Source organism: Lichenostomus cassidix, chromosome 1Aa (genome assembly GCF_008360975.1).
Source record: "Lichenostomus cassidix isolate B80296 chromosome 1Aa, HeHo_3.0, whole genome shotgun sequence".
Taxonomy (NCBI): Eukaryota; Metazoa; Chordata; class Aves; order Passeriformes; family Meliphagidae; genus Lichenostomus; species Lichenostomus cassidix.
Window position 1 is genome coordinate 55,195,314 of NC_139480.1, and position 26,316 is coordinate 55,221,629.

Below are 26,316 nucleotides of genomic sequence, written 5' to 3' on the forward strand. Positions count from 1 at the left end.
TTTCCTTTAAGGAGCTTCAAACCAAGCCAAACCTTTTAAAATGCCCAAAACCTTGAAGTTCTTATTTACTGTCATTACTTTCATATTTCTGTATTAGGTTCTTTGTTGCACAACAGCATTAAAAAAAAAAAACAACAAAGAAATAGGTTCTCATACCCTACTGTTCTTACCAAAACACTATTATTTCTATACAAGGGTATCCTTTGAATTTATATTTCAAAATATATCTTTTAATTACTACCACATATTTCAACACAATTTAGCAAAAAGTTTCAATTTTGAATAAGCTTACTTGAATTTCTGGTGTCCAGTTATTTATACCAGGCATAATTTCTGTGTTGCAGCTGTAAAAACCTGTGAAGAAAATATTTGGGAAAAAAATCTACTTTATACACTGCAATATAAAAATACTTCTAAAGGAAACATATGTGACAATGTTTTGCAGGGATTTCCCTCATGTGGTTTTGAATATTGAATAATAACACCAGAAATGAGATTAACATTCAAAAAACAAACCCAGAATTCTTATAGGAAGGGCCAATACCCAAAATCCCCAACTGCTCTGCCTTTTTCCATTAGATAAACGATGCACAAATGAGGAAATTTTTTGAACAGGTGTGACAGGTAAAGCTAAAAAAGCCAACCTTTAACAGAGAGCATAGAAAAGGCTGTAAAGGAACTACCTAGAGACTGAATGCAAGTTAAAAGCAGAAGTATAGTGACTAAACGGCAGAATAAAGTAAGTTATTAACAGCAAATCAGTGATTCTGAAAGCCTGAAGATACAGTTAAATAAGGAGGAAAGAGGCCAATCTGGTAGGGCCTATATAAAAGCACAAAATAAGCTAGCAAAGAAACTGTGCAGCAGCTTGCAGAGGGTATAAATATTAATAGATTTCCTTTCAGAACATTAAAAGCGGAAATTCTGGTGAAGAATCAAGTAAGATTTAGAAAGGATATGCAGAAATAATAACATAAGAGCAGAAAACATGCTTTTCTTTTTACAGCAATGTAGCAGAGCTTTCACAATAGCAGAAAACCAGTCCCTGGTTTATTTGTCTTGAACAAGTGTCTGAAGGAGATACTGAACAAAAAGGCAAATGAAAGATTGCTATAAACCACAGAAAAGGCAACAGATCAAACAGCTAATTGGCACTGAACTCTTAACTTACTCCACCACCAGGGAAGAACATTCTTTAATCTTCAAGCAATAAGGTGCTAAAGTGACTAGTCCTACTCATTTCCCTAGCACAGGTATCTCTATTTACTGATCCATAGCAACAATCCTTCACCAAGGTCTCTTTATTTAAAAACTAAGAATGAACCATCATCGAAGGAAATGTAAATATAAACTAGAAAAAGAGGGACAAAAATGCTTAATTTTTGTAATTTGGATTTTATGCTTCGAACACATTCATAACTTATATGCAAAAGAGGATAAAACAAGATGATTGCTGATGGCCTTAATTTAGGGCAGTAAAATCAACTGCAGCAGGACTGGATAATGAGTGAGGAATAACAGATTTGGTGATAATAATAGACAGCTACAAGAACAGTTCTGAGCTCAACACAACCCAAAACTATTAACACTGATATCAGTTACTAGAAAGGAAACCAAGATTTGCTCAGAAGAAACACAGGGAAATTCACAATGACAAGGGGGAGGACAAGGACAATCAAATGTCCAGAGCAATTTCTATTTATTGGACAAATACATTTGCCTCTTATCTAGATGCAGGAGTTCTGTTGGGGAAGGTATGACATTTCTATAAATAGCATAAAGACAACTGGTACCAGGCAATAATTAGTTCTCTACTCTACCTTCACTAACCTGGAACCTACAAATTAATAACTCTGTCTAAAAATCTTCAGAAACAGTAATATCGTCACTTCTCTTGGAATTTTTAAAATAATTAGTAAAACTAGTAATATTTTGTCATTTTGCAGCCTACAGTATAAATGAGAAAACACAGTTGTAACTATACCAGAAGGTGGTGGGACATCTGTCAGTAAAGAATGTACATCTTCCATTGCATCTGTGTCATCGATCTGGAAAAGGGAGGAATTGGCAAATCATGCTGCTGTGACAATAAGACATTTCAGAAAGAAACCAAATAACCTCTACTCCACCCAAGCTTTAAACACTCTCATTTTAGATCAGACTGAGAGCCCTGCTGCCTTCCCTAAATACTTCTGTCATGTCTTTATGTTCACCCTGTCCTACTGACCTGCAAGAGATCCAAGTTTACCTCTAACTTCTGACATTTTCTTACCAAGTCTTTTAGAAATTGTTTATCATTTAACTCCAGTATTGAAGGGTTTGCTGTCAAGTATTGTTTCTCCTTCTCACTCTCCATGTAAAAGGGGCTGTCTTGTCTTTTCCTTCAAAAAACAACCCAAAAACTAAACAAAACCAACCCAGACATCTTTACCTCTCATAACTGCCTTCCCAGCCTCTTTCAGCATATCCTCATCACAGTGAAATTTTTACTGCTTTTTCTTACATAGCTCCAATGAACAAGGATTTTACTCTTGAAAGCTTAGCCAGGAGTTTAACTAAATCTTCTGGAATGTTGTTTCCGATATCCAATTAATCATCAATCAAATATCCACTTTCTCAAAAAAGACAGCAGTAAGTGATTCCACAGATTAAAAATCTTTTTTTCCTATAAATGCTTTACAAAATCCCCTATTTGTTACAAAGGTATTCAACCCTTTTTGCAAAAGCAGCAACCAATCTAAATTTAGGATCCCAACCTGTCATTTACCCACTCTCCTTTCACACCTCTGTTTTCAAACAAACTGCTGCTACAGTGCTCCCTCATTCTCCTTACCTACAGCCTTTCATCCAGATTATTTTCTAGGAAGATGGTGATTTGTAAGGCCTTAAATGTACCTTTAAAGTGGTTTTTAGTCAGTGATAGGTGTTTGTACTACCTGCATCTACAGGATGATCCAAACTCCAGCCCTTCTTTAACACTTGCCTACTTTCCTTCAAAATGGACAATGTTCAATCACACCTTTGAATTTTAGTGAATAGAGAAGTAAAAGAAATTTATGTTCTTTATTTATCTATAGGTGTCATTCTTTGCAGTTGCAGTTGTAGAAAGAACTGGAAGGTATTGTCAGAAGTTGTGAATTCTTGAATTGGGAGAAGCAATAGCTGAAATTCAGAAAATCTTCTTTTATGTGCTCTCTTGGCACACGCAGTTTTTTTATTGCTTTGAATAAAACCCATTTAGGAAATGAATAATTCTGAATGTTCAACTGTAACAAAAAGAGCTTTGAGACAGGAAGAAAATACAATCTTTATCTTTGTGAAATATAAAGTGTGGCAATACAGAACTTCAGTGTTTATAAGAACAGATCACAATTTTTGATTAGTCTGATCTGCTGCTTGAAGCACGAAGAAGGACATTTCTTAACAGCTCTTAACCATTATTCCAGAGATTGCTACCTGTTCATGAACAGCAGGACAGTGTTTTTTCAGATATTGTCTGTAGACACAACAGAGCTGTGCTTTCAGCAAGTAGAGTAAGAAAAAGAGAGACAAAGCAAAATCTAATACCTCACTTTTTCTAATGACACAAAAGAGAAAACATTATACACAATTTAGGAACTGTTCTTGGAGATGAGTAAGAAAACTTTTAAAAACTATATATTTCAGGAGAAGGAAAGTATGAACATGGATAGTGAAAATGTTTATCACCTCCAAGACAAAAGCATCCTTCTTCCCATGTGAAAGGTCAAGCTCTGTAACTTCATCAGAGCTTTCTGACTGAGATCTCAACAGCCTGGAACGTTGCCTTGGCTCTGGAATGGGAGATCCAATGATTTCTTCAGGTAGCTCCTAGAAAGAATGTAACAATTAACAGATGTTCCGCACAGCTTAAAATAATTTCAACTCTACACCATTTGTTAGCAATTCCAACAATCAGATCATTCTGAAAATTACTGAGAAATATATCTAAATAAGACCAAACTGATTTGGCAATGTGGCTAAAGAAATGTGAACATTCCAGCAGCTTTCCAAAACATAGTGAAAATGTCTGTATTGCTATTAGTAAATAAACTTATGTTCTGAATGGCTCAGTAAAAAAACATGGATATACAGTGTATATATTTGATTCACAATGTTTTGTTTTTAAGAATAAAGGATTTACTTACTGGAGGATTGATCTCATAAAGCTCCTTGTTTTTTGCTATTGTATCATTTATTTTCTTTTGCATATGGGATATGTGCTGCTCATAGGTGCCATCATTTGGAGTCTTCCCAGCAATCTGAATACCCCCAGGTGTTGGCAAAGCTGCTAGATACACACCTGTTGCAGACTTTTAAAAAGTCATGAAGAAAACAGACAATTTATATAAACATGAACTCCTAATATTTTCATATAAAGCTTTCCATAATGCTTATGCTAAAACAGCATTGTAACATGCACATTACAGCTTTATCTCTTGCAAGTAAATAAATAAATGGATCTCTCTCTTCTGTTCATTTATGAAGAAACCCCACTACTGTTTTAAAGAACTCCCTCCTTCTCATGGGGCTTTTTCATGGTGGAACTCGTAACCTTGCCTATAAATTCCAAACAAACTAAATATTTAAGCTGCTGCCCCAGTATGCTTTGCATAAGCAAATAATTTTTTACAGTTTTTGAAGACTTAAAACTTGGCCAAACCATCTACAGCATCACTGAGGTTGTGACAACTTTATTTCTATTTAGAGAAAACAGAGCATGAAAGACAAAAGAAGATGCCAGCCAGAATTACCCAGGCACCCTCTGATGCAGGAAGAAGCAGCATATTTCACTATTCTAACCTAGCATGACAGAATGGGGTTAGAAAATATTGTTAATAAGCATTTCTCTACCTTCTCTAAGACACTTCAAATCTATCATTTATTCCTTCAGTTCCATCAAAGAAGAGGCAACAGACCTTCCTCTTGTTGCCAAATAACCAAAAGATTTACTGAGAGACTTAATTGACCTTATTTGTCACGGAACTGCAATTCAATTTGAAGAACAGGGATGTCTTTGACAGGACCTTTAAAGCAAACCATCATTTTTCTACAATTTATGCCATTCAACTGTTTAAAGTTTCTTTTCTTCTCATCCCCTCTCTAATCATCTTGTCTTCTACCATTTTCAAGAGATTTGAATCTTCTTCTGCTGGTTATGAAAGACAAGGCTGTCCTGACTTTACAATATTTAAGCCACCTTGTTCTCAAAATGGCATTTTAATATGTCTGGATACTCTGAATCCCACAACACTTGCAAGTCTTCCTGAAAAAATACTTGTGAGAAAGCAAAAGAATCTGAAGAGTCCAACTGTACTTACTGCCAAGCCCATCAGCATGTTTTCCCCCACAGTGATCTGAATTCTCAGCCCAAAGAGGGCATTCATTCCCCTCAGCTTGAGCTTGTTCATCAGCTGGGTGTGCACTTCGTACTCCATGAATGGCAAGAGGTTACTGATAGAGGTTGCATTTGCTTCAGCCTGAGCTTTCTTCTTCAGACGGCACAACCTGGCAACCCAAACCAGCACAGACAGAGCTTTCATGCATTTGTGAAGAGTGAAAGAGATCACAGGGTATTTGCAATTTTCTCCCCTCATTGTATAACCTAATACAGCTTCTTTTCAATTCTTGTAGATTGCTGGAACAGTAAAATAAAATGCCAGCTCTTTACAAGAGCTCCTTGAGACAGTGTCATCTGAAAACTTACATTTTCAGCTTTTCTTCTAGTGAGACCCCAAATGCAAAAGTCTATTTCTCTTGCTGCCAACCTCAAACACTTCAAGTACAAGCACAGAAAATTACTACTGTGATTTCTAGTGGTAGAACTTTGAAAATTCCTATTAATACAGTTATTAAAGACATACATTGAAAGGAAGACAGAAAAACCCAAAAAACCCCCAAACCCAAGTGCCCTCACAACTAAAGCATTAACTGGACTAAAGATACTTATCTGAAAAGAATAAAAGAAAGAGCCTAGCAATCCCATCTCTTACTATACACTAGTCATCCTCCACTCTTTGGGTTTAGTCGTACAATCTGAAATTCAAAACCCACACCAGTGCTATGGTACTTTCAGAGAGAAATATTATTCATACATGCCAATTGTATGTTTGATAAGGTCTGATGACATCATGGATTTTAGCAACAGGAAGTCTTTCAAAGATCTCCAAAACTTTACTAGACTAAGGAAATATTTGGACAGATACCTGGCTTGAATAAGACATCCCTTCCCAATAACTATTGCCTCTACAGGAAGGTCAATTGTGGTGAAAAGGACATCAGGAACTTTTTGCTTCCTGCAGTTGTAGCAGTAAGTGAGGTGAGCAGGGAATGGCATATTCAATTCATCATATGGGATATGGCAAAATCCACAACCTGGTGGTGAGGCTTCTTCAATCCTAAAAATACATTATGGAGAACATCCTTAAAACAACTGCACCTTGTTAGCAATGATCAGTAAATGCACAAGTGCATAAACACCTACAGGTATCTACTTAAATCATACACTGCAGCTAAACTCTGCTCCATTACACCAATGTGACAAGGATTGCAATAGATGAATTAGAAGAAAATCAGGTTGCACCCTGCTAACTAAAATGCAACCAATAAAACTTGCATTGAAACTTCTTATGCAGGAAAAAGGACATTCAGTGACCAACAATTTACATAAACCTGCAGTATTACTGAACTGGCTTTAAGCAGTGTAACTTCTAAATGTAATCCATGGTACAACAGCTGTACAAAGAATTTGCTGTACCAAACACACCAAAAAGTCTCTTTTACATTCATTGGGTCCAAAACTCTATAAAAAAACCCAATGAGCAGAATACAAATAAAAAACTAATCATCCTACTGAGAAGCAGCACAAGATGTATATATATATATATAAACATTGCAAGAAAAACAGCAAGATGATTTCCTAAGGTAAGGTATTAGGTAAAACTTGTTATTTGCTGAGAACATTTAGTCTCTCTCCCCCATGAGCAATACCTGTGAATGACCACTATAAAAATACCAACAGGGAAAGCACAGGCCAACTGCATCACTGCAAATTTATCCTGTTTCACCTCAACAGCTCTTCTCAGTTATTTTGAAGAGGTGCTTAAGCAAATCTGACAGGTTTGAAACATCAGTTATCATAAGATTTTGGCAAATATATTTTGTGTTGAGCATGAACTTTGCCTGTTTAGCTGTTTTACCTCTCTTTGGCATTTCTAATCTATGCCCAGACTCTTTGGTAGCACCAAAACACATATTTTGATAAAAGTGCTATTTTCTTTACATTATGAACATGGCATTTCTTTCTCTCCATCATACAGTGACTACAAAAACAAGTATTTTAGTTCTGGCTATGGTTTTTAAAACTCTGTCTACACTAGAAGATAATGGCTTTCTGTGAACAAAAAGTAAAAGAATAAATAATACTATGTGGACTGGTTTATTATGGAAAAAGCAATGCAAGTGCTAAAATGTAATAAATAGCCTTGCTTACAACTATATTAATCCCTTGAAATATTTGATGCTATCCTGATGAACACATAATAAATCACCAATATGCATTAATTAACCTGTTTTCCCCCCAAAAGAACTTTGTTGGTAATACTCATTCTTCACATTTTATTGGCAAGAGCAGAAACAAAGGGAAACTTCATGTTTGGCCTTCAGTTTCCTGATTTTGTTCATCAACTTCAAGTAACACATACCTATTTTGGAAAAATCTGGAACCATATTTGCTTTATAACCAAGATATTTTATGTCCCGTGCAGCTCTTAAAGAATATTTAGAGAGCATATATACACATAAATAGTATTTGATGGAGCATATATACACATATTACAGACACAGCTGCTTTTGGCTTATTCAAGTTACCAACATCTGTCATTTTTTACAATGTGATATAAAGCTGAGAAAAGATACCTGAAGAGCAGCAAAAGGAAAAAACTGAGTTATGATCTGTGTTAGTAGTCAAACGTGTTACCTTATTGAGACTGTTAGAAATAAAAACAGAATATCTAATTGGTGCAGAGCTCCATTACTCCTGTGGTGGTTGTTGTTAGTGAAAAGCAGTAAAGTGGTTGGTCCCGCATCCTGCACTGTAACACTGTAACCTACCCTAATAGAGAAGAACTATCTTGGCTCTGAGGAAAAAAATCAACCTCTCCCTTCTCTGACCCTATGGAAAAGAAGCCAGGCTGCCATGACAACCTTTGTTCCAAACAGCCTTCCATGGTGCCATCCTGAAGGAACCTAGGGTTCAGTACAGCTGCTGTGCCAGACGCGGACAAAATACAGACCTCTTCACTATAAGAGAAAAGAATGACAACACAGTGAATTCCTACCACTCAGTGCTGCTTTTATATCAAATTATCAGATCTAAAGGGTAGTACAAGTCTCAGTGAAGTTCAACATCACCACTCATTTTGTGTACTTGGGTAATTTTATCCATTAAAACTCACAAACAATCCTCTTCTGGTATTTAAACCATAAACCACTGTGTAAGTAGAAGAGGAAGAAGGATTGAACATGAAGACTAAAGAGCTTTGCCTCATGTTATAAATAATATAACTTCAGAAAGGCTGACCAGGTTTAAGTATGGTTTTCTGTTCTGTGGTTAACAATGCAAAGAAATAGAGCAAACCAACCAAACATTAAATAAAACAAGGCAGAATTTTTTACCAAAGTAAAAGGGAAGCTGAGAAGTTTAGCATCCTATCAACATTCAATTTTCAAAATGAAGTTACAACCCAACACTGACAAGGGTGCTTCTTGGAGGATAAAAAGTGGCAAAATGGTAAAATTTTACTAGGAAGAACTACAATAATGGTACATTTTGCATGTAAAGTAACCAACCATACTTATGATTTAGCCAAGTTAAAGCTCTCCAAATGACCAAAGAGCTTTTAATATTTCTCAAGTTGTTAAATAAAAAACCTCTAGTACTCAGTACTTAAAATACTATATTGGAAAGAAAATAGAGAAAATCTTTCCCACATTTTCTAGAATGATACATGTGCCTTTTTAAAATTTGTTGTTTCTCTTTCCAAAGTAATTTTGCATACATAACATATGTGGCAGACCAGTACTCACACACACAGGCTTATGCTTTAGGCATGGAATAAAGCTGAACTGGCAATAAGCATGGGAATTCCAATAAAATATTTTACCAATAATCAAACACTACCACATTAAATTCCTTTAGAAAAATGCAAGCATCAAATAACCCAATAACTGATTTGTCTGTCTATACTCTGTATATTCTTACTCCAGAGTTAAGGTAGAAAAAATAATACAAACTATTCATGCTTTTTACAAGGAGACAGACAGGCAAAGGAATAAATGCTTCATTTTGGTGTATTCATCCCTCAATGACAGAGTAATTCTGAGGTCAATATGGTAAACCAAAACTTTCCTAACTTCTCTCTTTAAGAAAGCAAATCTTTAGTGCTTTTACCTTAAAATATTTAGGCAAAATCAACTTGAAAGAAAATAAATTCAGATGTTTGAATTTGCTTGTGACTTCCCAAAAGCGATTCAAAATAGTGAGTAATTTTCTGTTTAATATCATCAGACACACCTGGCCCCAGAAGGAGCCTTCTCTGGGCCTGAAATGGGAAGTTTTCCATTTAAATACTGGTCTGCCAGTTGTTACCCAATAATGAAACTTCAATACATATACTTTTAGGAACAGTCTTAATTATTTAGATAGATTAGATTTAGAAAACTTCATGGGTAAATTAATATTATTACTACAAAGCAAATTATAGGTATTAGTTTAAAAGAACAAACTGTAACATTCATTAGAAAAAACTTAAAATCCAGATCTCAACATATATAAAAAATGCCTAATACTTAAGTTGCATCATCTCACTTAAACTTTCTAAAGTAGTTATAGAACAGACAGACAACACAGCTGTGATGGAATAGTTAATTTTTAACACCCTGAAGATGCAATACATTTTCTGTGGCATTTTGAAAATCAAATCATCATCATGATTTACCAAATGCTGGTTGATTCACTGTAGCCCACTACGGCATGACAACCCAATGCCTTGGCATGGGATTTTATTTCTTGTCTGATTTCTGCCCACCAGGCATCTCGTGTCTCTGGTTCATCTGAAAGACAAAGTATAAATCAGTTCACTATTCTGTACTATGCTGACAAAAAGCTTCATGCAATTAATCTGAAAAGTTGAGCTTTTCATATTCAAGTGTTTTGTTGTATCTGGACACTTTATTTCCTTCCTGTTTCTCACACGTCAAGCAAACACTAATGGGACTTTGTCACTAATTATCTTGTTTTTCCCCATGTGAACAGGTTCTGACAAATTACTGCATTCTTCTTGTTGCCCATATGACAGATAACAGCAAAATTCCGTAGATACTGTTCCAATCTCTACCCACTTTCAGTTCCAAACCACACTCTCAGTTTCCAACAACACAAGAGCAGTGTGTAACTTGAAATAAAGCATCACAGATACTCTGTAATGTTGAAATACTAACAGCAATGAAAACAGTATTTGTAGTAGTAAACTAATATTTTACTTTGCTGCACCCTTGATATCTTTGAAATAACCTCAATAGTTTTTCCTAGTGCAAACAGTTCTCTCTGTTAAACAGATTTCAAAAATATTTGTTCAAGACTGTATCACTAATCAAACAGTTCTGTGGTACTTCTAACTGCGAGAAGCCACAGGGATTTGAAACTACTGCTACATTTACAACATGAAGAAGTACAGAATGTATGTTGTCACTGCTTTTTTGCTTCAGTGTCCTGGAAACTGCACCTTCCCTCCATGCCCACCAAGGGATTCTAATTACCTTTATTGTCCTCAAGGTTATATGTTAAATGTATCCTGCCTGCTTTCCTTGCAAACTACAAGATAGAAAAATACAAAAAAAAAGAAAAAAAAGTGTGCTGCTAGAATAAATTCATGCAATCCATTTATTTTAACTGCTCAGCAATTAGTTCCCATAACTAAAGCTCTTGTCTTGCAAGCTTTTTACATAGGGAGTCAACAAATACTGAATTTACAACTACAGTTTGTCAGCTGTTTCTTCCCTCAAAGCTTCTTACCTGTTTCAATGAATGTAGTTGGCAACTGTGTTAATTGGTGATACGTAAAGGGAAATCAGTGACAAACAATGGGCACTCAGGTGCTACCAAGGGTTCTGAGCAGAGAGATTCTTATCAAATTTCCCTGAAATTAACTGAACTTTGCACAGATACAAACTTCTGGCCACTGAGTTCTCCTTGCTGAGTCATAATTTAAATATCAAGGTCAAAACCTGAGATTTATTTGGAACCAATTTTGTACTATCAGGAATATTTGTCAACACAGTGTATGATAACCCCATTATCATACACTTGGTTCTCTGACAACATGACAAACAAAAATGAAAGATGCAGATATACACATAATTTAAAACTTCTTGGAACAAAAATATTGTAAAGTAAGGTGTGTTCATTCATGAATTTACCTCAACTTTGCATTTAGACCTAGGCTTTCGTTTTTCTAAACTAAACTAATGATCATTTTCTAAGTCAAAGGAAGAGCACAGAGGTCTGTGTATTCAATTATAGCTAACTTCAGATGGCAATGCTCGTGTAACTCACAGCATTACACTGACCAGCAGCAGCCTGGATGCTCAGACTGAAATTTATCCAACCTTTGCTTTGAGAAATGAACACTGAACAGAAAAAACCCTACAGTGGAGTTCTTAGGAATGTTCTCTGCAATCAACAAAAATACATACATTAGGACACAAACCAAAGGATTTCTAGGAACTGCATCAATCACGCTCTGTTATATCCAAGTTCACTTTAGCAGGTCTCAGTGCATTACTGGCAGAATCTTGAGCTGCTGCACTTCACTCTCACTGTGAAACCACTGTCTGAACCCCCTCAGTGATTGGGAAAATAAATGCTTAAGATCCTCAGCAATCCTGACTCAGATGCCTGGAACACCTGCTCTTTTCAGCTTTGGAAACTGAGAATCCTACAGAAATAATCCATCACAACACAGGGCTGGAGCTCCCCAGCTCAGCTCTGAGAACCATCTGTGGTACAAAAAGCGGGAAATGTCCTCTCTGCATGTGCACCTCTGGACAGAGCTGTTCCTGCTGCCACCAGGTAACAGCAGTAGGGGTGGCTGAATCGAGGGAGAATCCTTGGAAATGGATTCTAAGGCCAAGGCTACAACATCAGACAAATTCAGAGTGTATGGAAGATGTGAGACCATAAGTACATTCTGTGGAACTTCTATCTTAACTCTTTTTGGTGGAATGGACAAGGATCTTGGGAGCAATTCCTCCTTCCCCCTCCAGTCATGGGCCAGAGATTGCTTTGGTAAGCAATGTGTTTCTAGAGACAAAAAGTCCAAGTAGGAGCTAAAGTGGTTCTCTGAGCAGGCAGAAAAACCTCTGCTCAATGAGACTGGATCACAGGCAGCTGGTTAGAAACACTGACTAAACAGCCACACAAACTCTTGTACTTCACAGAAAAACACCTGCAAAGGAGAAGTACCCTTTTCTCTAGACAAAAAAAAGCACCATTTTTCTAAACTGTAACTTTTGACACCTTTCAGTGCCACGTGACAAAAACCGTTTTCACTTTTCACTGGTGACATCTCTATGGCAAAGTGCAAGAAAATGTGAAGTCATGATGAGGATTTGAGAGTTAGCAACAGGTGAAGTGACTGAGGGTGAACAGAGAAAGTGCTGTGAAATAAAGGTAAGGTTACAGACAAGAATGACATTGAGAAGGAATGCAGCCACAGTGGAAAGTGAAATGGAATGAGATGTTGAAAGGAAACAGAGATCCTTAGAAGTGAACAGAAAAGATAAAAATAGTGACGGGTCCCAAACTCTATGCAAACATTCAGCTTTCCTCCACGAAAATTTATAGTTTAAATTATTGAAGTTATCAAGAGAGCTAACAATTTCCTCACCTAATATCTACAAGAACACCTTACCATGATGGCAAACACACACTGCTGTGAAGTTGCCTAACACTATGTCTTCCTAAAATAACATTTAACCCTTTATTCTGGGAATCTATTCAACATCAGTACTAACAAAACTATTAGCTACAGAGATATAATGGATCATTATCATTCTTGTTAGAGGTAAGAACTAATTTCCAGCTATTGTCTTCAGCATTTAAAGGATCAGGCCGAATATCTTTCAAAGAATCCAACAGTTTCTTGTTGCACAAGAGCAAATATTTCTATAAGAGTCATGCATAAACAAATGTTTCTAAACAAGACTGGCACCTCTGCTTAAGATATTATTTTCTTCTTCCACAAAGAGGCCAAAAAATAACAATTATTATGCTTATATATAAATACTGTACATTCACAGTTTACACGAACTTACCTTTGCGTATTAAAACACAAAATGATTGTCTACAATTCAAATCAAACACCATGACATCGCAATAATAAGTTGATACAAAACACTGAATGCAGTGCAATGTGTAGCATTCATATTCTTCTGACAAATATTTCCACAAGCAGCCTTTTTTGACACATGAGCCACACGATTTCACATGGGGATGCCGTCGTAGCATTTACAAGTTTAGTAAAGCTAAGGATTTACATAAACAATTAGAGGAATTAGGGAAGCAGGATGGCATGTGTCCAGCACACTCCATGAGAGTGCCTGTTGGTTTTTTTGCTAAGGCAAAAGCTTAAGAACTAAGGGTTTGCAAAGCAGATTCAGCAGACAGGAGCCAGAAACGGTGGGTATTTTGGCGCATGCTTGGATCAGGTGACAGTACAGACTGAAAACTATGGCAGCTCACTGAAATGGTTACAGAAAGTAATGGCCCTGGATTCTAGGTGGAAGCAAAAAGGCAAGCATACAGAGCACTCAGTCACAAGCTTGTCTAGCAAATCTACCAAGTAGTTTGGAGCAAGGCTTCTCTACAACTTGAAGCAGAAAAGTTTGCAGGAGATTCCACTGCTAATTATATGCCCTCTGTTGGAAACCAAAGGCTGAATATTAAACCTAGTTTATTAATGTTTCCAAATTGGCAGGATATTTATAACCAAGTGGAAGCAAAGCACACTGTTGCTAGAGTTGAGAAACAATGTTATCAACAGTAGTGTTCTAGTTCCAACTCAAACCTCCTCCAGCTGAAACTTTCCAAACTGATTTTATCCAGCAGTTTTGTAAGATGCAAACAGCACTTTTGTACCTGGAATGCTCTTTGAGTTAGCTCTATCAACCCCAAGGCTCCCATCTCCTTTAAAATAAGGGGTTGAGCTCTACTATCCATGGGACAATACCCTGTGTAAACCCTTCACCTAGACACTATTAATATCTGATCCATAATTCACCTTTCCCAAGTTATTTGCTAGAGGTTCCCTTGTACAGGTTCTTTCAACATTTAGCCAGAAGCTGCATTTTGCTAATCCATAGAGATTTTTAAAAACTGGAGACAGATTCAGAAGAATGGTCTCTTGATGACACAGTTCATACCCAAGAGTTGCTGTATCCTTAAAGCTGAATCCTTAGACATCCAGAGGAAATTACTCCAAAGTAGGAACTGTCTGATTAACTTCAACCAATTTTACATTGAATAATTTAGAAAATATTTACATGTATAACACAATATTCTGACAGGAGGAAGACAATCACCTGAGGAAAATTTTCACAGTCTATAAATGACTCGTTCTGTTTTTTCAAAAGTGGCAGTGGAGGCCAATAATATTCTTTCAGATTCAATCTTTCATTAGGCAAAGCCATTATCCACACCTTCAATATTCCCTTATTTTTGTATCTTCTTAATTAAAAACCTACCAACAGCTTATGTAGAAAGAAGTGTGGGACTTTTTTTTTTGTTTGGCTGGTTGGGTTTTTTTAACAGACACCTTTGTTAGGTTTACAAGCAACCTTCCCTGGACCTTGAAGTTCTATTTAATCCTTTCTGGTTATCCCATAAACATTGACATGATCAATTTGCTAAAATATTTAACAACTAAATTACTGTACAGAAAGACAAATCCTCTGGTCTCTAAAGATTAAACACAAAATTCGGGTAGCAAATTACTAAACCTATAGCAGATTAACATAAAACTTTCAAAAAAGTTTCCAAGCCACTCCATTCTTGCTTAAAAATGAATATAGGTAGTAGTTTTTTTAAGACTAAAAGACGTACAAATGCAAACTTCATTGCAGAAAGTGAAGGAAGTAGATTATTGGGCTGTATCAAGGGAAAACTAGGATCCACTAAAGCAGCAGGAAACAGTGTAACCACACCCAAGGAGAATAGGTACACTTACTCCTACAAAGTTAAACTCCAAATAAAACACCCAGCCTGCAGAATATTATTGATAAATAAGAACTATTGTGCTTTTCTCTCAGATGAAGTCAGAGAGCAGCACACATCTCACTTCTTAAGCCCAAAGTGCTGAATGGGCAAAAAAAGACTCGAAAACTGAAGGAATTCTTCAATTACTAAGGAAACAATTTTAAGCACACTTAGGATTAAAACTGCATTTACAGGATGAGATATTGGCTGATTAAACTGAGATTTCATGTGCAGGGCAGTTTTCAATTGGGTCAGTCAGGCCAAATCACTACATCACCACCAGAAGACTCCAAGAGAAACCACACAGAAAATTCCATACATCATTCCTTTCAGTGGCAGCTCACAGCTTTAATCCCAAAATATACTCCAAGATGGAGAAGCAGAAGGGTGTTCCACTTACAGCTTAATACAGCTACAATAGTGGCTACAATAGTGGCTGTAACTTTTTTTTTTTTTTAATTATAGATGAAGGTCTGATAGGAACAGCAAAAGCTGAAAAAAGTTTCAAGTTAAAAGAAAATAAACATCTTGCAATAATGTCAAAGCAGCAGTAATAATTTAGTGTAGAGCTCTAAAATAACCAACATCATGTGATAAAACTTACATAAAATTAAAAATAGAATGTCAAAAGATAAAGCATTTGAAGAAAAAAAAATACATTCAGAGAATACTAAAATTTAAACTATCAAATAACACTTTAAAATACTTAAAAATAAAGGTTCAAATTGCATCATACTCAGAATTATAAAAGCTCAAAAATACTGCCCAGAAATAAAAAAAAGTTAAATATCGGAAATAAATTTGCCTTAGGAAAATCAGTCCCAGGCACAAATTTGTGCCTTTGTTACTCCAGCTTTTAGTGATTATTTCAATCAGTCATTCATCCTAGAAAGGCGACTCAGCAGGTAATAAACTACTTATTCTATTTTGTGTGTTGCTTTGTCACTTTGGCACAATAACCACAATCTCTTTGAAAACATGAGCATCTTCAAAGCACTGCAACAAAGGGGATGTTACCCGAAGCTGGGGACACTCTGCTGTGTCAAGACAGGGCTTTCTAAACCACATTTCATGTATTTCACTGCTGCAGGAAAGGAATGGATTATTTGGCACGAAATGACACTACCTCTGAATTTCCTGTTCCTTGCTCAGGAATGCAGAACCTCTGCATTCATCATCTCTATACACTCACAACTGGTTATTTTAAGACAAACTAGGCAGAGAAGCCTCTTTTAATGCTTGGATCCAAGGAGCCTTGCAAAGAAAATCTCTTGTGCCTCATATTACCCATTGCCTTTATCAGTTATTCCTACAATCCTGTGACAGGCAGGTAGAACTTGTGTTCTCTGCATCTATATTTTCCCACAAAACTGTCCATAGACATTTCACAAGGCCATGTTTAGCTGTAGTTATGCAACAGTTAGGAAGGTGTTGATTCAACAGAATCAATCTGGTTTTCTTCTAAAAAAGCTATATTTTGAGCCAGGCAAATAGTTTTACAACTGTATGTTTGCAACCTCAGAAGGCTGAAAAAACTCAATGCAATCCATGAACAAAATTTTATGAGGACAATAGTTTTAGTCAAGCCCCGTATTTTGAAATTAGGATGAGTTAGGTGCAAAAATAACAATTTTCTGCAAGACCAAGGTTCTCCCTCTTGTGTACTAGTTGTGCAACAAGCAACAGCTTTTTTTGGAGCACTTGGGCAAGGAAAACTTTATATTGGCTTTCACACCATTAGCCTGAATTCAGGGAGAGTTTTAAATCAGTTTGAACAGATTAAATAGCATTACTTAGGCAGGCAAAGAACTCTAAACAAAGATTTTAAATGCCAGGTTTATTTATGGATCTCCAACAGAACATGTGAATACTATCCTATGCTCACTGACAGCGACCAACCCTTTGTTCAGTTACATAAATATCTACTTAGAGCCCTCAAAAAAATAAATAATGCACAGCCCCAGTGAAAATTATTTCATTAACATAAGGGTGTATCTGCTTCCAGAAAGTATATTCAAACACCGTCCACATTAACCACAGAGGTTACTTAGGAACATTCACTGCTCTGGAAAGCCTGCAGAAAACTGGAGTAAATTATTATTGGTGGCCATCACACCCTTTTTCTGTTTTCAGAAAAAGCCTCTGACAACTGCCTTAACCTCCCATTTTCATATCAACACACTCTGGACAAGCAGTGAACCTGGAAATTCTCCAGGACAAGAGGTCAAGCTTAAAATGCTGGGGTTTTCCCTACTAGCTCTGAAGGATAACCACATCAGACACCAACAGGAACATTTTGACATTTCCTACTGTGTTCCTACAAAAGGGCCACACTTACACCCCAGAAAGCTGCTTGAAATGTAATTTGCACATTCTCTGTGTGTATTTCTGAAAAGAAAAACATTCAGTTACAGAACCAAAACATAGCCAAGCTTTCCTCTTGCATTTCCTCATCCACAAAACTAACTCTGCAGAATTTCACACTCCAACAGCAAGACTGGATATCACCCAAGGAGCTCAGCAGATGCTTAGCAATTGTTTTAACAATCTTTGATCTTTCCGTATTTCTGACTATCGGAGCGGAAGAAGCACTGCTGGAGCAGCTTCCTCAAAAGAGGAGTTCAAAATTTAATTATGTGAGAAACTATACTCTGGTGCTGTGAAATAGCAACAAGGACAGGCAGCTTCTATTCAACAAGGCCTTGCACTGCCTCCCTTTGTGCTCTGTGTTTAATCTCAGGGCCAAACTTGAACAAAGATCCAGTTTTCTGCATTGAGGATTCCTTGCATGTTTTCATATTTACAGTACATTCTTAGAGACAGCACCAGAATGTATCTTCCACTGCATTATGTGCCCTCTTCTCTCTAGGCATTTTTTCTCAACTCCCTACTTTTATTTTGCAAATTCATCTTCATAGCCACATTTTTGTATTTTACAAACATTTAAGCAATTCTTCATCAAGCTATGTGCAATTCCCAGATCTTTAAGCAGCTTCTTTTTCATTCATGAAATAGTCTTTACTTCCATGTCTGATTCTCAAGCATCTCCAAACCTCTGACTTTTCACCACCCCGAGATGCTCCTGTACTATCTTACACACAATTAAACCACTGGCAAGAACACAGCCAGTCCCCAGCGAGGTATTCACTCTGCAATTACAGTTGTTTGGTTTAGACCTCTCTACTCCAAACAACACTTTAGGTAACAAACACCTCTGGGTAAAAAAACATGTTTTAGATATATATATATATATATATATATATATATATATACACTTTCATTTTCCTGTAATCTCTAAAAAATGTGGTCAACAGTTTTGGATATTCTCTCAAGAACTGAATTCCTGACTTCCACTTAGCTTCCTAATCTTACATTGTAGATCACTTTCTAGCTAGCTCAAGGCATGCTTAATGTCTGTACATAACTCATTTACTCCATTATTCTAATACAAATCTTTGGATAAAAACATCCTGCTAAACAATCTGGAAGTAGCAACAATGAATTCCAACTTTTCAAGGTCGCACACAGGATAAAGAATTTCGACACATTTTTAACACCTTGGATTAGACTAGGCTATACCAGTCATAGAGCTGAGAATTTTATAATATTCTTTTCATACTGCAAGTTAATTTTAAAAGATTATCACTTTGGAAAAAGCAAAGAAAACCAACAAAAGAAGAAAAGCTCATAATCATATTATAAAGGATGGTTGCCGTAACAAGGAACAACAAAAATGAGCCAATAGCTTTAGGCTCTCCCTAGTTTTGAACTATTTGCAAAATTAAAATATATAGTTATAAAAAAAGAGACATTTTTAACTGAGTTTTAGAGCATGATGCAGAGCTGCATGGCAACAGTGAATTACCAAGAAGGAAAGTTTCTTTCTGGGGGAAACAAGCCCTCAGAGGTCAGCTTTGTACCTTTTCACTGTGCCAGCTTTAAAAACATCAGAGTTTGACAAGGTCAGCTGGCTGGGATGTTCCATGTAGAGGAGTTCTGCCTGCCTCTCTTCCACAGCATGTTACCTTCCCAGAGGGAAAAGATGAGAGGGAGAAGTCTTTACTTCATCTAGACTGCACTGACTCATTTATTCCTTCCACAGCTGTATAAGGAAGTTGCACATTTTGATTCCTAGAACTGCATAAAAATTAAGAATGCTGGGGCTTTCTTCAAGCTAGGTAATGAAGTGATTGAGAAGTTAAAATAATTATGTTGTAAGTCCTGAAGCTGGATGCATTTTACAGTCCAAGATCTGTGAACCAACAAATCCTGGGCTACATACTACCCTTCTCTTTAAATTGATAGTTCTCTATTTTTCTTGGACAATTTTTATATCTATTATACATCTATTATTTTAGAGCTATTATTAAGAACAAACACATTCATCAATTTCTTGCAATTAACAGAAGGAAAGCCTTTGTTGAAGAAAGTGCAAGCTCATGCCAAACAAAACAAAACTAACCAAGAGTCCCCTCAAATCAAACCAACAGACAAAAAAACCCCCAAACCCCATTACATAAAAAAACCCCAAACCAAAACAACAAAAAAATCACACCTGACATGATCCCAACTGTATAAGTAAGAATCCATTCTCTTTTCCTAAATTACTTCCTTCATGGATGCTGAGCTGAAAGCAACTACAAAATACACATCTGAACATTCAGCTTTCCAGATTGATATTAAATTATTCTTAGCAATACTATTTTATACTGAAACAATGGTTTGTAATTTTAAAGGAAGTCTTTAACAACATGAAACATGACATTTAGGTATTTGATGATTAAATAGATTTAAATTTGAGGCATTAACCTAAATATCCTAGAGCATTTCTAAAAACTTCACTGAGCTGCCATAATTTCTGTCAGCATATGTAGTACTGAATGACTAATAAAATACCTGAATTGAAACTATTCCAGTCTAGCAGTTTGTATGATCTTGTGTTACCCATAATTCCGACAAAGGCTGAGTTCAAAACAGCAAATTAGTAGATCAGTTATAGAAGCAGAATAGTGAAAAAAACTACCAACAAGAACACAATTGACAACACCACTCCACAGGAACTGGAAAGACACAGACAGCAGAGTTAATAAGAGGCTGAAATAGAAAGGGAAAAAGGAGCATGCTATAGCAATCTGGCACTAGGTGACCAAAGTGGACAGTATATGGCAATTTTGTCTTATTGGCAACTTCTTAATCCACCTTCAAATGTCCTCTCCTCTTCCGTGTTTTCCTGATTTATTCATTTGCCAGTTTATTTGCTTCCTTTAATATTTCACAGACTTATTTGACTCAAATGCTTCATGATCATAGCTACATCAGAATTTTGTCCTACTTCTCAACCTTCCCTCCCACAGCCACGTGCCCTCATTCCCCCTTTTGTTCTCACTATTTTGCAATATACTGAGTTGCAAGGATCATGCATTTTACATCCACTTGTCAGGAGCAATCTGCAAGTGCCACAGAAACACTGCAGCTGTGCAAACATACATCTCTATCTTGCCTTATGTATTACACTGTTGGCAAAAATAAAGGAGTGTATAATGCAAGAAATTAGTTTTTAAAACATCTAGGCAAAATTCGTTTTTTTTCCATTCTGTCTTACATTTATCACACAATAAATTTTGCACAAAAGAGAACTGTATCAGGCATCTGTTGAAAATACAGAATCCTAAAATAACTTTGTGGCAAAGTAAGGAAAGACTCACATACAAATTATAGTTTGACATTTCTTTTAATCTTCTCTTCACTGTGTAAATTGATCTTAAAATACGAAAACAAAATAGCAATATTGTGTACTAATATGCTTGGAAAGATTCCCTTAAAGTAAGAGGTTCTAACTGAAATTAAGTCTTGGATTTCATTTAAGATTGCCAGTTTACTGAATCTTTAGATCAGCAACAATCCACCTGCTTGGAGAATTGCTTGTCTTGTGCCATAGGAAAAATAGGAAAAGAAGATTCAATTTTTGTACTTGTTTTTAAGGATGTATTTGTACCAACTTCCTATTATTACTCCTGACAAGTGCATGCAAAACCACTACAGGTGTTACTTTTACTCTCCTCTGCATTATTAAGTGCACTGTCAACTCCATCATTTTGCAAAGCATTCCTCATCTTGTCTCAGTGACTAAACCAACAAAGTCTTCAGAGTCACTTAGTTCTAACATGAGAACTAGGACATGCAAAATACACGTTCTAGTACTGGGGTTCCCAGGAAAATATTAAATAAAAATCTTGAAGTAATATTCAGTAAAGGTTTTTAAGAACATAAACAAAGCTGTAAAAGTTAAAAAACATGTTGTGAGTTAAATTGGAGCCATTAGTCCTTAAGGATTTCAAGGAGCTGAAAATGAGAAAACATTCATAGTTAAGATCAAGCATTTCATCTAATTTTTGTTTGCATGGAAAACTTGCATCAAGTTTTAATACCAAAAAGTGGCAAAAAAATTAATTAACCCCTCAAGAATTCAAAGACACTTTTCAGTGCAAAGTTACTGATTCAAAGTACTTTTATCACTACTTTAACTTGCTGAAACGTTTCTCACTAAAGACACAACCTTTGAGTAATTTATTTGTCAAGGTTAAACGACTGTCTGAAATGCATAGCTTTTGATCTCCACTGCTAGAACAGATCTGTTCCCATTTGAGCAGTGCCATGTCACAAAGTTAGATGGGCAGGAAGTCACTCCTGTGCTGACATACCAGGATTGTGGATGCGATCCAGGAGCTTCACGGAGCGAGCACTGACAACTCCCCCAACGTGCACGAGAAAGCCTGGTGGGAAGGTCGTCAAGGTAAAGAATGGGAATTCCTGTCGTGATTAAAAACAAACATCACATGACTGCTTACCAACCACTGCTGAGTGCCAATTAACATGCAATGAATTGATCATTTCCCTGAAATACAAGCAAAGCAGTTATGTTGGGCCAGACATGTTCTTCAGGCTTGCTGAGCACTGCAGAACCATTGGATCAGAAAAGCACAGGTTTTACACAGTGGAAGAATACTTTTCCCCCATAGAGTTGTTTCTCAGCACAATAGTGATGAATAATCAAAACTCTACGTGTTTGTGTTAACAAAGCCTCTATTGATCCATTTTTACCATGGCTGCTAAACACCAGAATTCTACTTTTATTAGCTGATTAAAAATAAACATTTTTCTCCATCTTTTGGTGTTCTTGTTACAACTGACTGCAGTTTGATTCTGAAGCACAGAGTGAAGCAAACTGTAGTCTTGCAAGAATGATAAATGTCTTATTACAGGACAACATACCTAAAAATATCAAAGGTCTGCTCTGCTCATAAGCTCAAAATATAACAAGTACATAAATATCCATCTTTTAAAATAAAGCATAAGTCTTTGAAACACAACTGTAAGTCCTCAAACTAAGGAAATTCACTTCCAATTAATCAGCATAAATTACTTTTTAGCAGTTCATACGTAAAATGAAGAGTTAAGTTTCAGCAACTACTCTAGTTTGTAATTCATACAAGAGGCAAAGTAAGCAATAACAGCAATTTTTCAAGACACACATGATGAAATAAGTCATATTCAAAGAAGTTCAAAGAGCCCAAAACAAGAAGATTTTAATTTCTCCAGAGACATTCTGTGATTTGTCTAACATATACATAATAGCACACTTATGGGGGAAAGGCAATAACTTATGTTCAGCAATTCTAAATGCAGAAAGCAAAAAAAAAAACAAAGAAGAAAAATCATGCAATCATGTTTTGTATAATCGTAACTGGTTAAATGGAACAAATACCATAATTTTATATGAGAGAAAGTACAGGATAGATTCCTTTCTCCCATACTTGGAAACAGCACAGTTCAACTGAGCTTCTACCCAAACAGCACACATGCTGCAGATTCAGAGAGGATCAGGTTCTTCCAGCAATACATGGCATGAAAAGTCCTCTTAAAACTAAAGCCCAATGCAGCTTTAAAAATTAATACTTCAGGATTCTTACCATCCTTGTTATAGGAATCTTAAAGCTTTTAAAAGGTCCTACAAACTTCATGTTTTCTGGATTTTTGTTTGGCTTAAACTTTCAAAATAAAGGGGTAAACTTTGAAATCAGCAACAATATCATCAATAACCAGAAGAGAAACAATCCCAAAACCCAAACCCTGCAGTTTTGCCTTATGATGCAATTAAAAAGCAGGAAGATTTCACCACAGGATTCTGTAAACCTGCTTGACTGATGGGTCTTTGGGAGCAGCAATGGATCTCTAGAGAGGCATACAGTCAAGATTCTCCCAGAAGCTTCTAACAGATTGCAAAGTTACCAGAATAGTCAAAATATTCAAGATACTGGCTTTTCCAGGACTGAAGAAATCAATAAAAAAGTTTACTGAATGTGCCACCTACATGAAATTCCACTAAGCCTACACTACATTTACGTTTTATATATACACTTTATAGACACTATTTTGATTTACACTTTATGTAGATTTCATATATACATTTTATATATTTTTTATAAATGTGTATACTCACATTTACACTGCGCTAAAGCAGTATGGAGTGAAGAAAGTAAGCAACACTCCATGCTCTAAAGCCTAAGCAAATCCAATGGTTTTTAATCTGTATGGAAATTCAGAAGTCTTTTATTTTCTTTTCATTTCCATAAGGCTGTACTGCAAGTAATTTTAACATGTTCAGACTTCCAGTCTGCCTGATTCCCTACACTGCAAACCCGGAGTAAAACCTCAAATAATAACATGGTTTTATCTCAATCAATACATCAAGACTCCCAGATCTGTATTATGATAAATGATCACATAAGGTGTTTTGTCAGTTCATTTGAGCCACAGACAAATCTGGGTAACAGACCCACTGAACCATTCTGACATGATTCTGTTGACAATCTCACTCATTCTGACACAGACAGAACTCCATCATTTCATATGATGACTTCTTTTTTCTTTTCTAGTCTCAACTAGAGGTTTTTTTGAATTTCCTTATTATATTACTCAAATACAAGTTCCAGCCTCAATTATGCATTGTAATCTGTAATAGTTAAAAATGATAAATCTATAGTTATTCAGGGAAAGCAGAGATTTCCTAAGAAACAGATGCAGTTCCCATATTATAAATCCCCTCTATTACTGCAATTTGCAAAGGACTACCTTTACATCAAGGTGATGCAACCACTCAGTATTTCACTGCACAACAATGATGATTTCCAAGCTACAACTGAAGATGGTCAATCATTTCACCAATTCCAATTCAGTATTCCATTTCCCATTCATTGATTGCATAGACCATGAAAGAACTGTCACTGCTTGAATCCTCACAACTACAAAGATTTTATAGTTGGTGTTTGGGGGAAGTTTGATAAGGTTACAATCAAATCCTCAAAAATCTGCTCAAGGTGATGTTTAAAAATGTGCATCCACACACATGTATTGCTAGTGCTCTTCTTTTTGAAGTACATTTCATCCAAAGACACACAAAGCGATGGAGAAGCACATGGAAAAGGCTACACACACATCATCTGCTGGGAGTGCCAGCTGAAGCAGTTCTCTGATTCCCTTCCAGCCATTCCCTCCTTCCCATCACTGAACCACTCCCTCAGCTAATGCTCAGGTGAGCTCACAGGGCTTTTGGGGCTGAGCCAGAGCAGGGTTCACATTAAGGCACTGTTCATTTCCTGGGTAATTTGTTTTATTCTGAGCACATTTCTGTGCCATCTCACCAGGAGGCCAAACAACCTCAGAGTTTTTCTCAACCTGGACTGAGGGGATGGGCTGGGTAAGAAGGCACTGGAAAGAAAAGCTGCTTAAGTCAGGATTTCAGCCAAACGAATCTCCCAGAGAACTGCACTCCAACACAACAGATTTCCTGCAGTGCCCTTCAGAGATGAAGACCAACAGATCCCCATTTTGAAAAGGCAGCAGAAAACATCTCTCGAGGAGTTGCAGAGTGTAAAAACAGGAAGAAAATAGAATTTGTCCAAGTCAGAGACAAAATACCACTGAGAGCAGCTTTTGGCCACTTCTACAAAACCATAGGCTAATTTTTTAGGAGTAAGAAAATCTCAAATTTTCCTACTGATGGAAATACAGCATACAGATTTTTAGTTAGAAATATACAGAAAGACAGCTTTGCTACAGTTGCACTTGCTATCTACAGCCCTCCAGGGAATTGCTAACAGTTATTAATGTACAATGCAACACGTACATGAGTTTTCCACAGCTGTATTGTCAGGGAAGAAATTGAGGAATATTACCCTTCCAACAAGCTCTGTTCTGTTTGCAATTAGGGTTATTTAAGTAATACACCAAAACCACAACTGATTTAAAAAAGCTGTGGAGACATGCAATTAAATGAACTTATTTTAAGGTACCTTAGCATTACCATATACCCGAATAAACTAAGAAAGACTCAAAAGAAATACTTGAGCAACCTGGTTTCATGGAAGGTATCCCTGCCCACGGATATCATGTTATCCCACATGTGGAATAACATGATCTTTAAGGTTGCTTAAATTCAAAGTATTCTGGGACTTTATGATATATCTAATTCATGTGGAAATATACTATACATACTGCATTTATTCTTGGTTTTCCCAAATACTTGCTATCCTGAGTAATCCAGACAAGTAAAGTGCACTGTTTATGTGTGTAATATTAAAACAGACAAAATAACTTACAGATGTTATTCATTGTAGTTAACCCAACTTTAAGGTACCCAAAAGAAGTAACACCATAGCAAAAACACATCCAATAGTAAGTTTTCAGAAGACAGGAGGAATATATTTTTTATCAATTTACAGTCCACATGCTTTGCTGCTACATCATAATCATCATCAATAACAGACTTAACATGTCTCCATCCCATTTTACAGTATTATTTTTCTGCTAGACAGTACTAGACCTTATCAAAATAATGTGCAAATATTTCAAGCTCTAAAAATACATTAAGGGCTCTTAATTTACATTTTATTGTCTTCAAAAAGCCTCCTAAGGAAACAAACAGA

General features: G+C 36.3%; 1 protein-coding gene across 22 annotated transcripts in view; it reads right to left on the reverse strand.

The window, feature by feature from the left end:
- C2CD5 (C2 calcium dependent domain containing 5) overlaps nucleotides 1-26,316 on the reverse strand; it is a 56,277-nt gene that overhangs the window by 10,336 nt on the left and 19,625 nt on the right. For 14 of the 22 annotated variants that reach the window (XR_014849376.1, XR_014849375.1, XM_085049134.1 and 11 more), the window contains 10 exons: nucleotides 22,033-22,141; nucleotides 20,228-20,293; nucleotides 10,017-10,131; nucleotides 8,131-8,319; nucleotides 6,225-6,416; nucleotides 5,340-5,526; nucleotides 4,167-4,331; nucleotides 3,709-3,849; nucleotides 1,985-2,048; nucleotides 293-354 (listed from right to left, as the gene is read on the reverse strand). Coding sequence is in view for 20 of the 22 variants with exons in the window: in XM_085049134.1 (XP_084905260.1) it covers nucleotides 293-354; nucleotides 1,985-2,048; nucleotides 3,709-3,849; nucleotides 4,167-4,331; nucleotides 5,340-5,526; nucleotides 6,225-6,416; nucleotides 8,131-8,319; nucleotides 10,017-10,131; nucleotides 20,228-20,293; nucleotides 22,033-22,141 (1,290 nt within the window). In the remaining 2 variants the exon portion in view is untranslated. The remainder of the gene's footprint in view (nucleotides 1-292; nucleotides 355-1,984; nucleotides 2,049-3,708; nucleotides 3,850-4,166; nucleotides 4,332-5,339; nucleotides 5,527-6,224; nucleotides 6,417-8,130; nucleotides 8,320-10,016; nucleotides 10,132-20,227; nucleotides 20,294-22,032; nucleotides 22,142-26,316) is intronic. The other 8 variants (XM_085049140.1, XM_085049139.1, XM_085049137.1 and 5 more) reach the window with 4 other exon arrangements.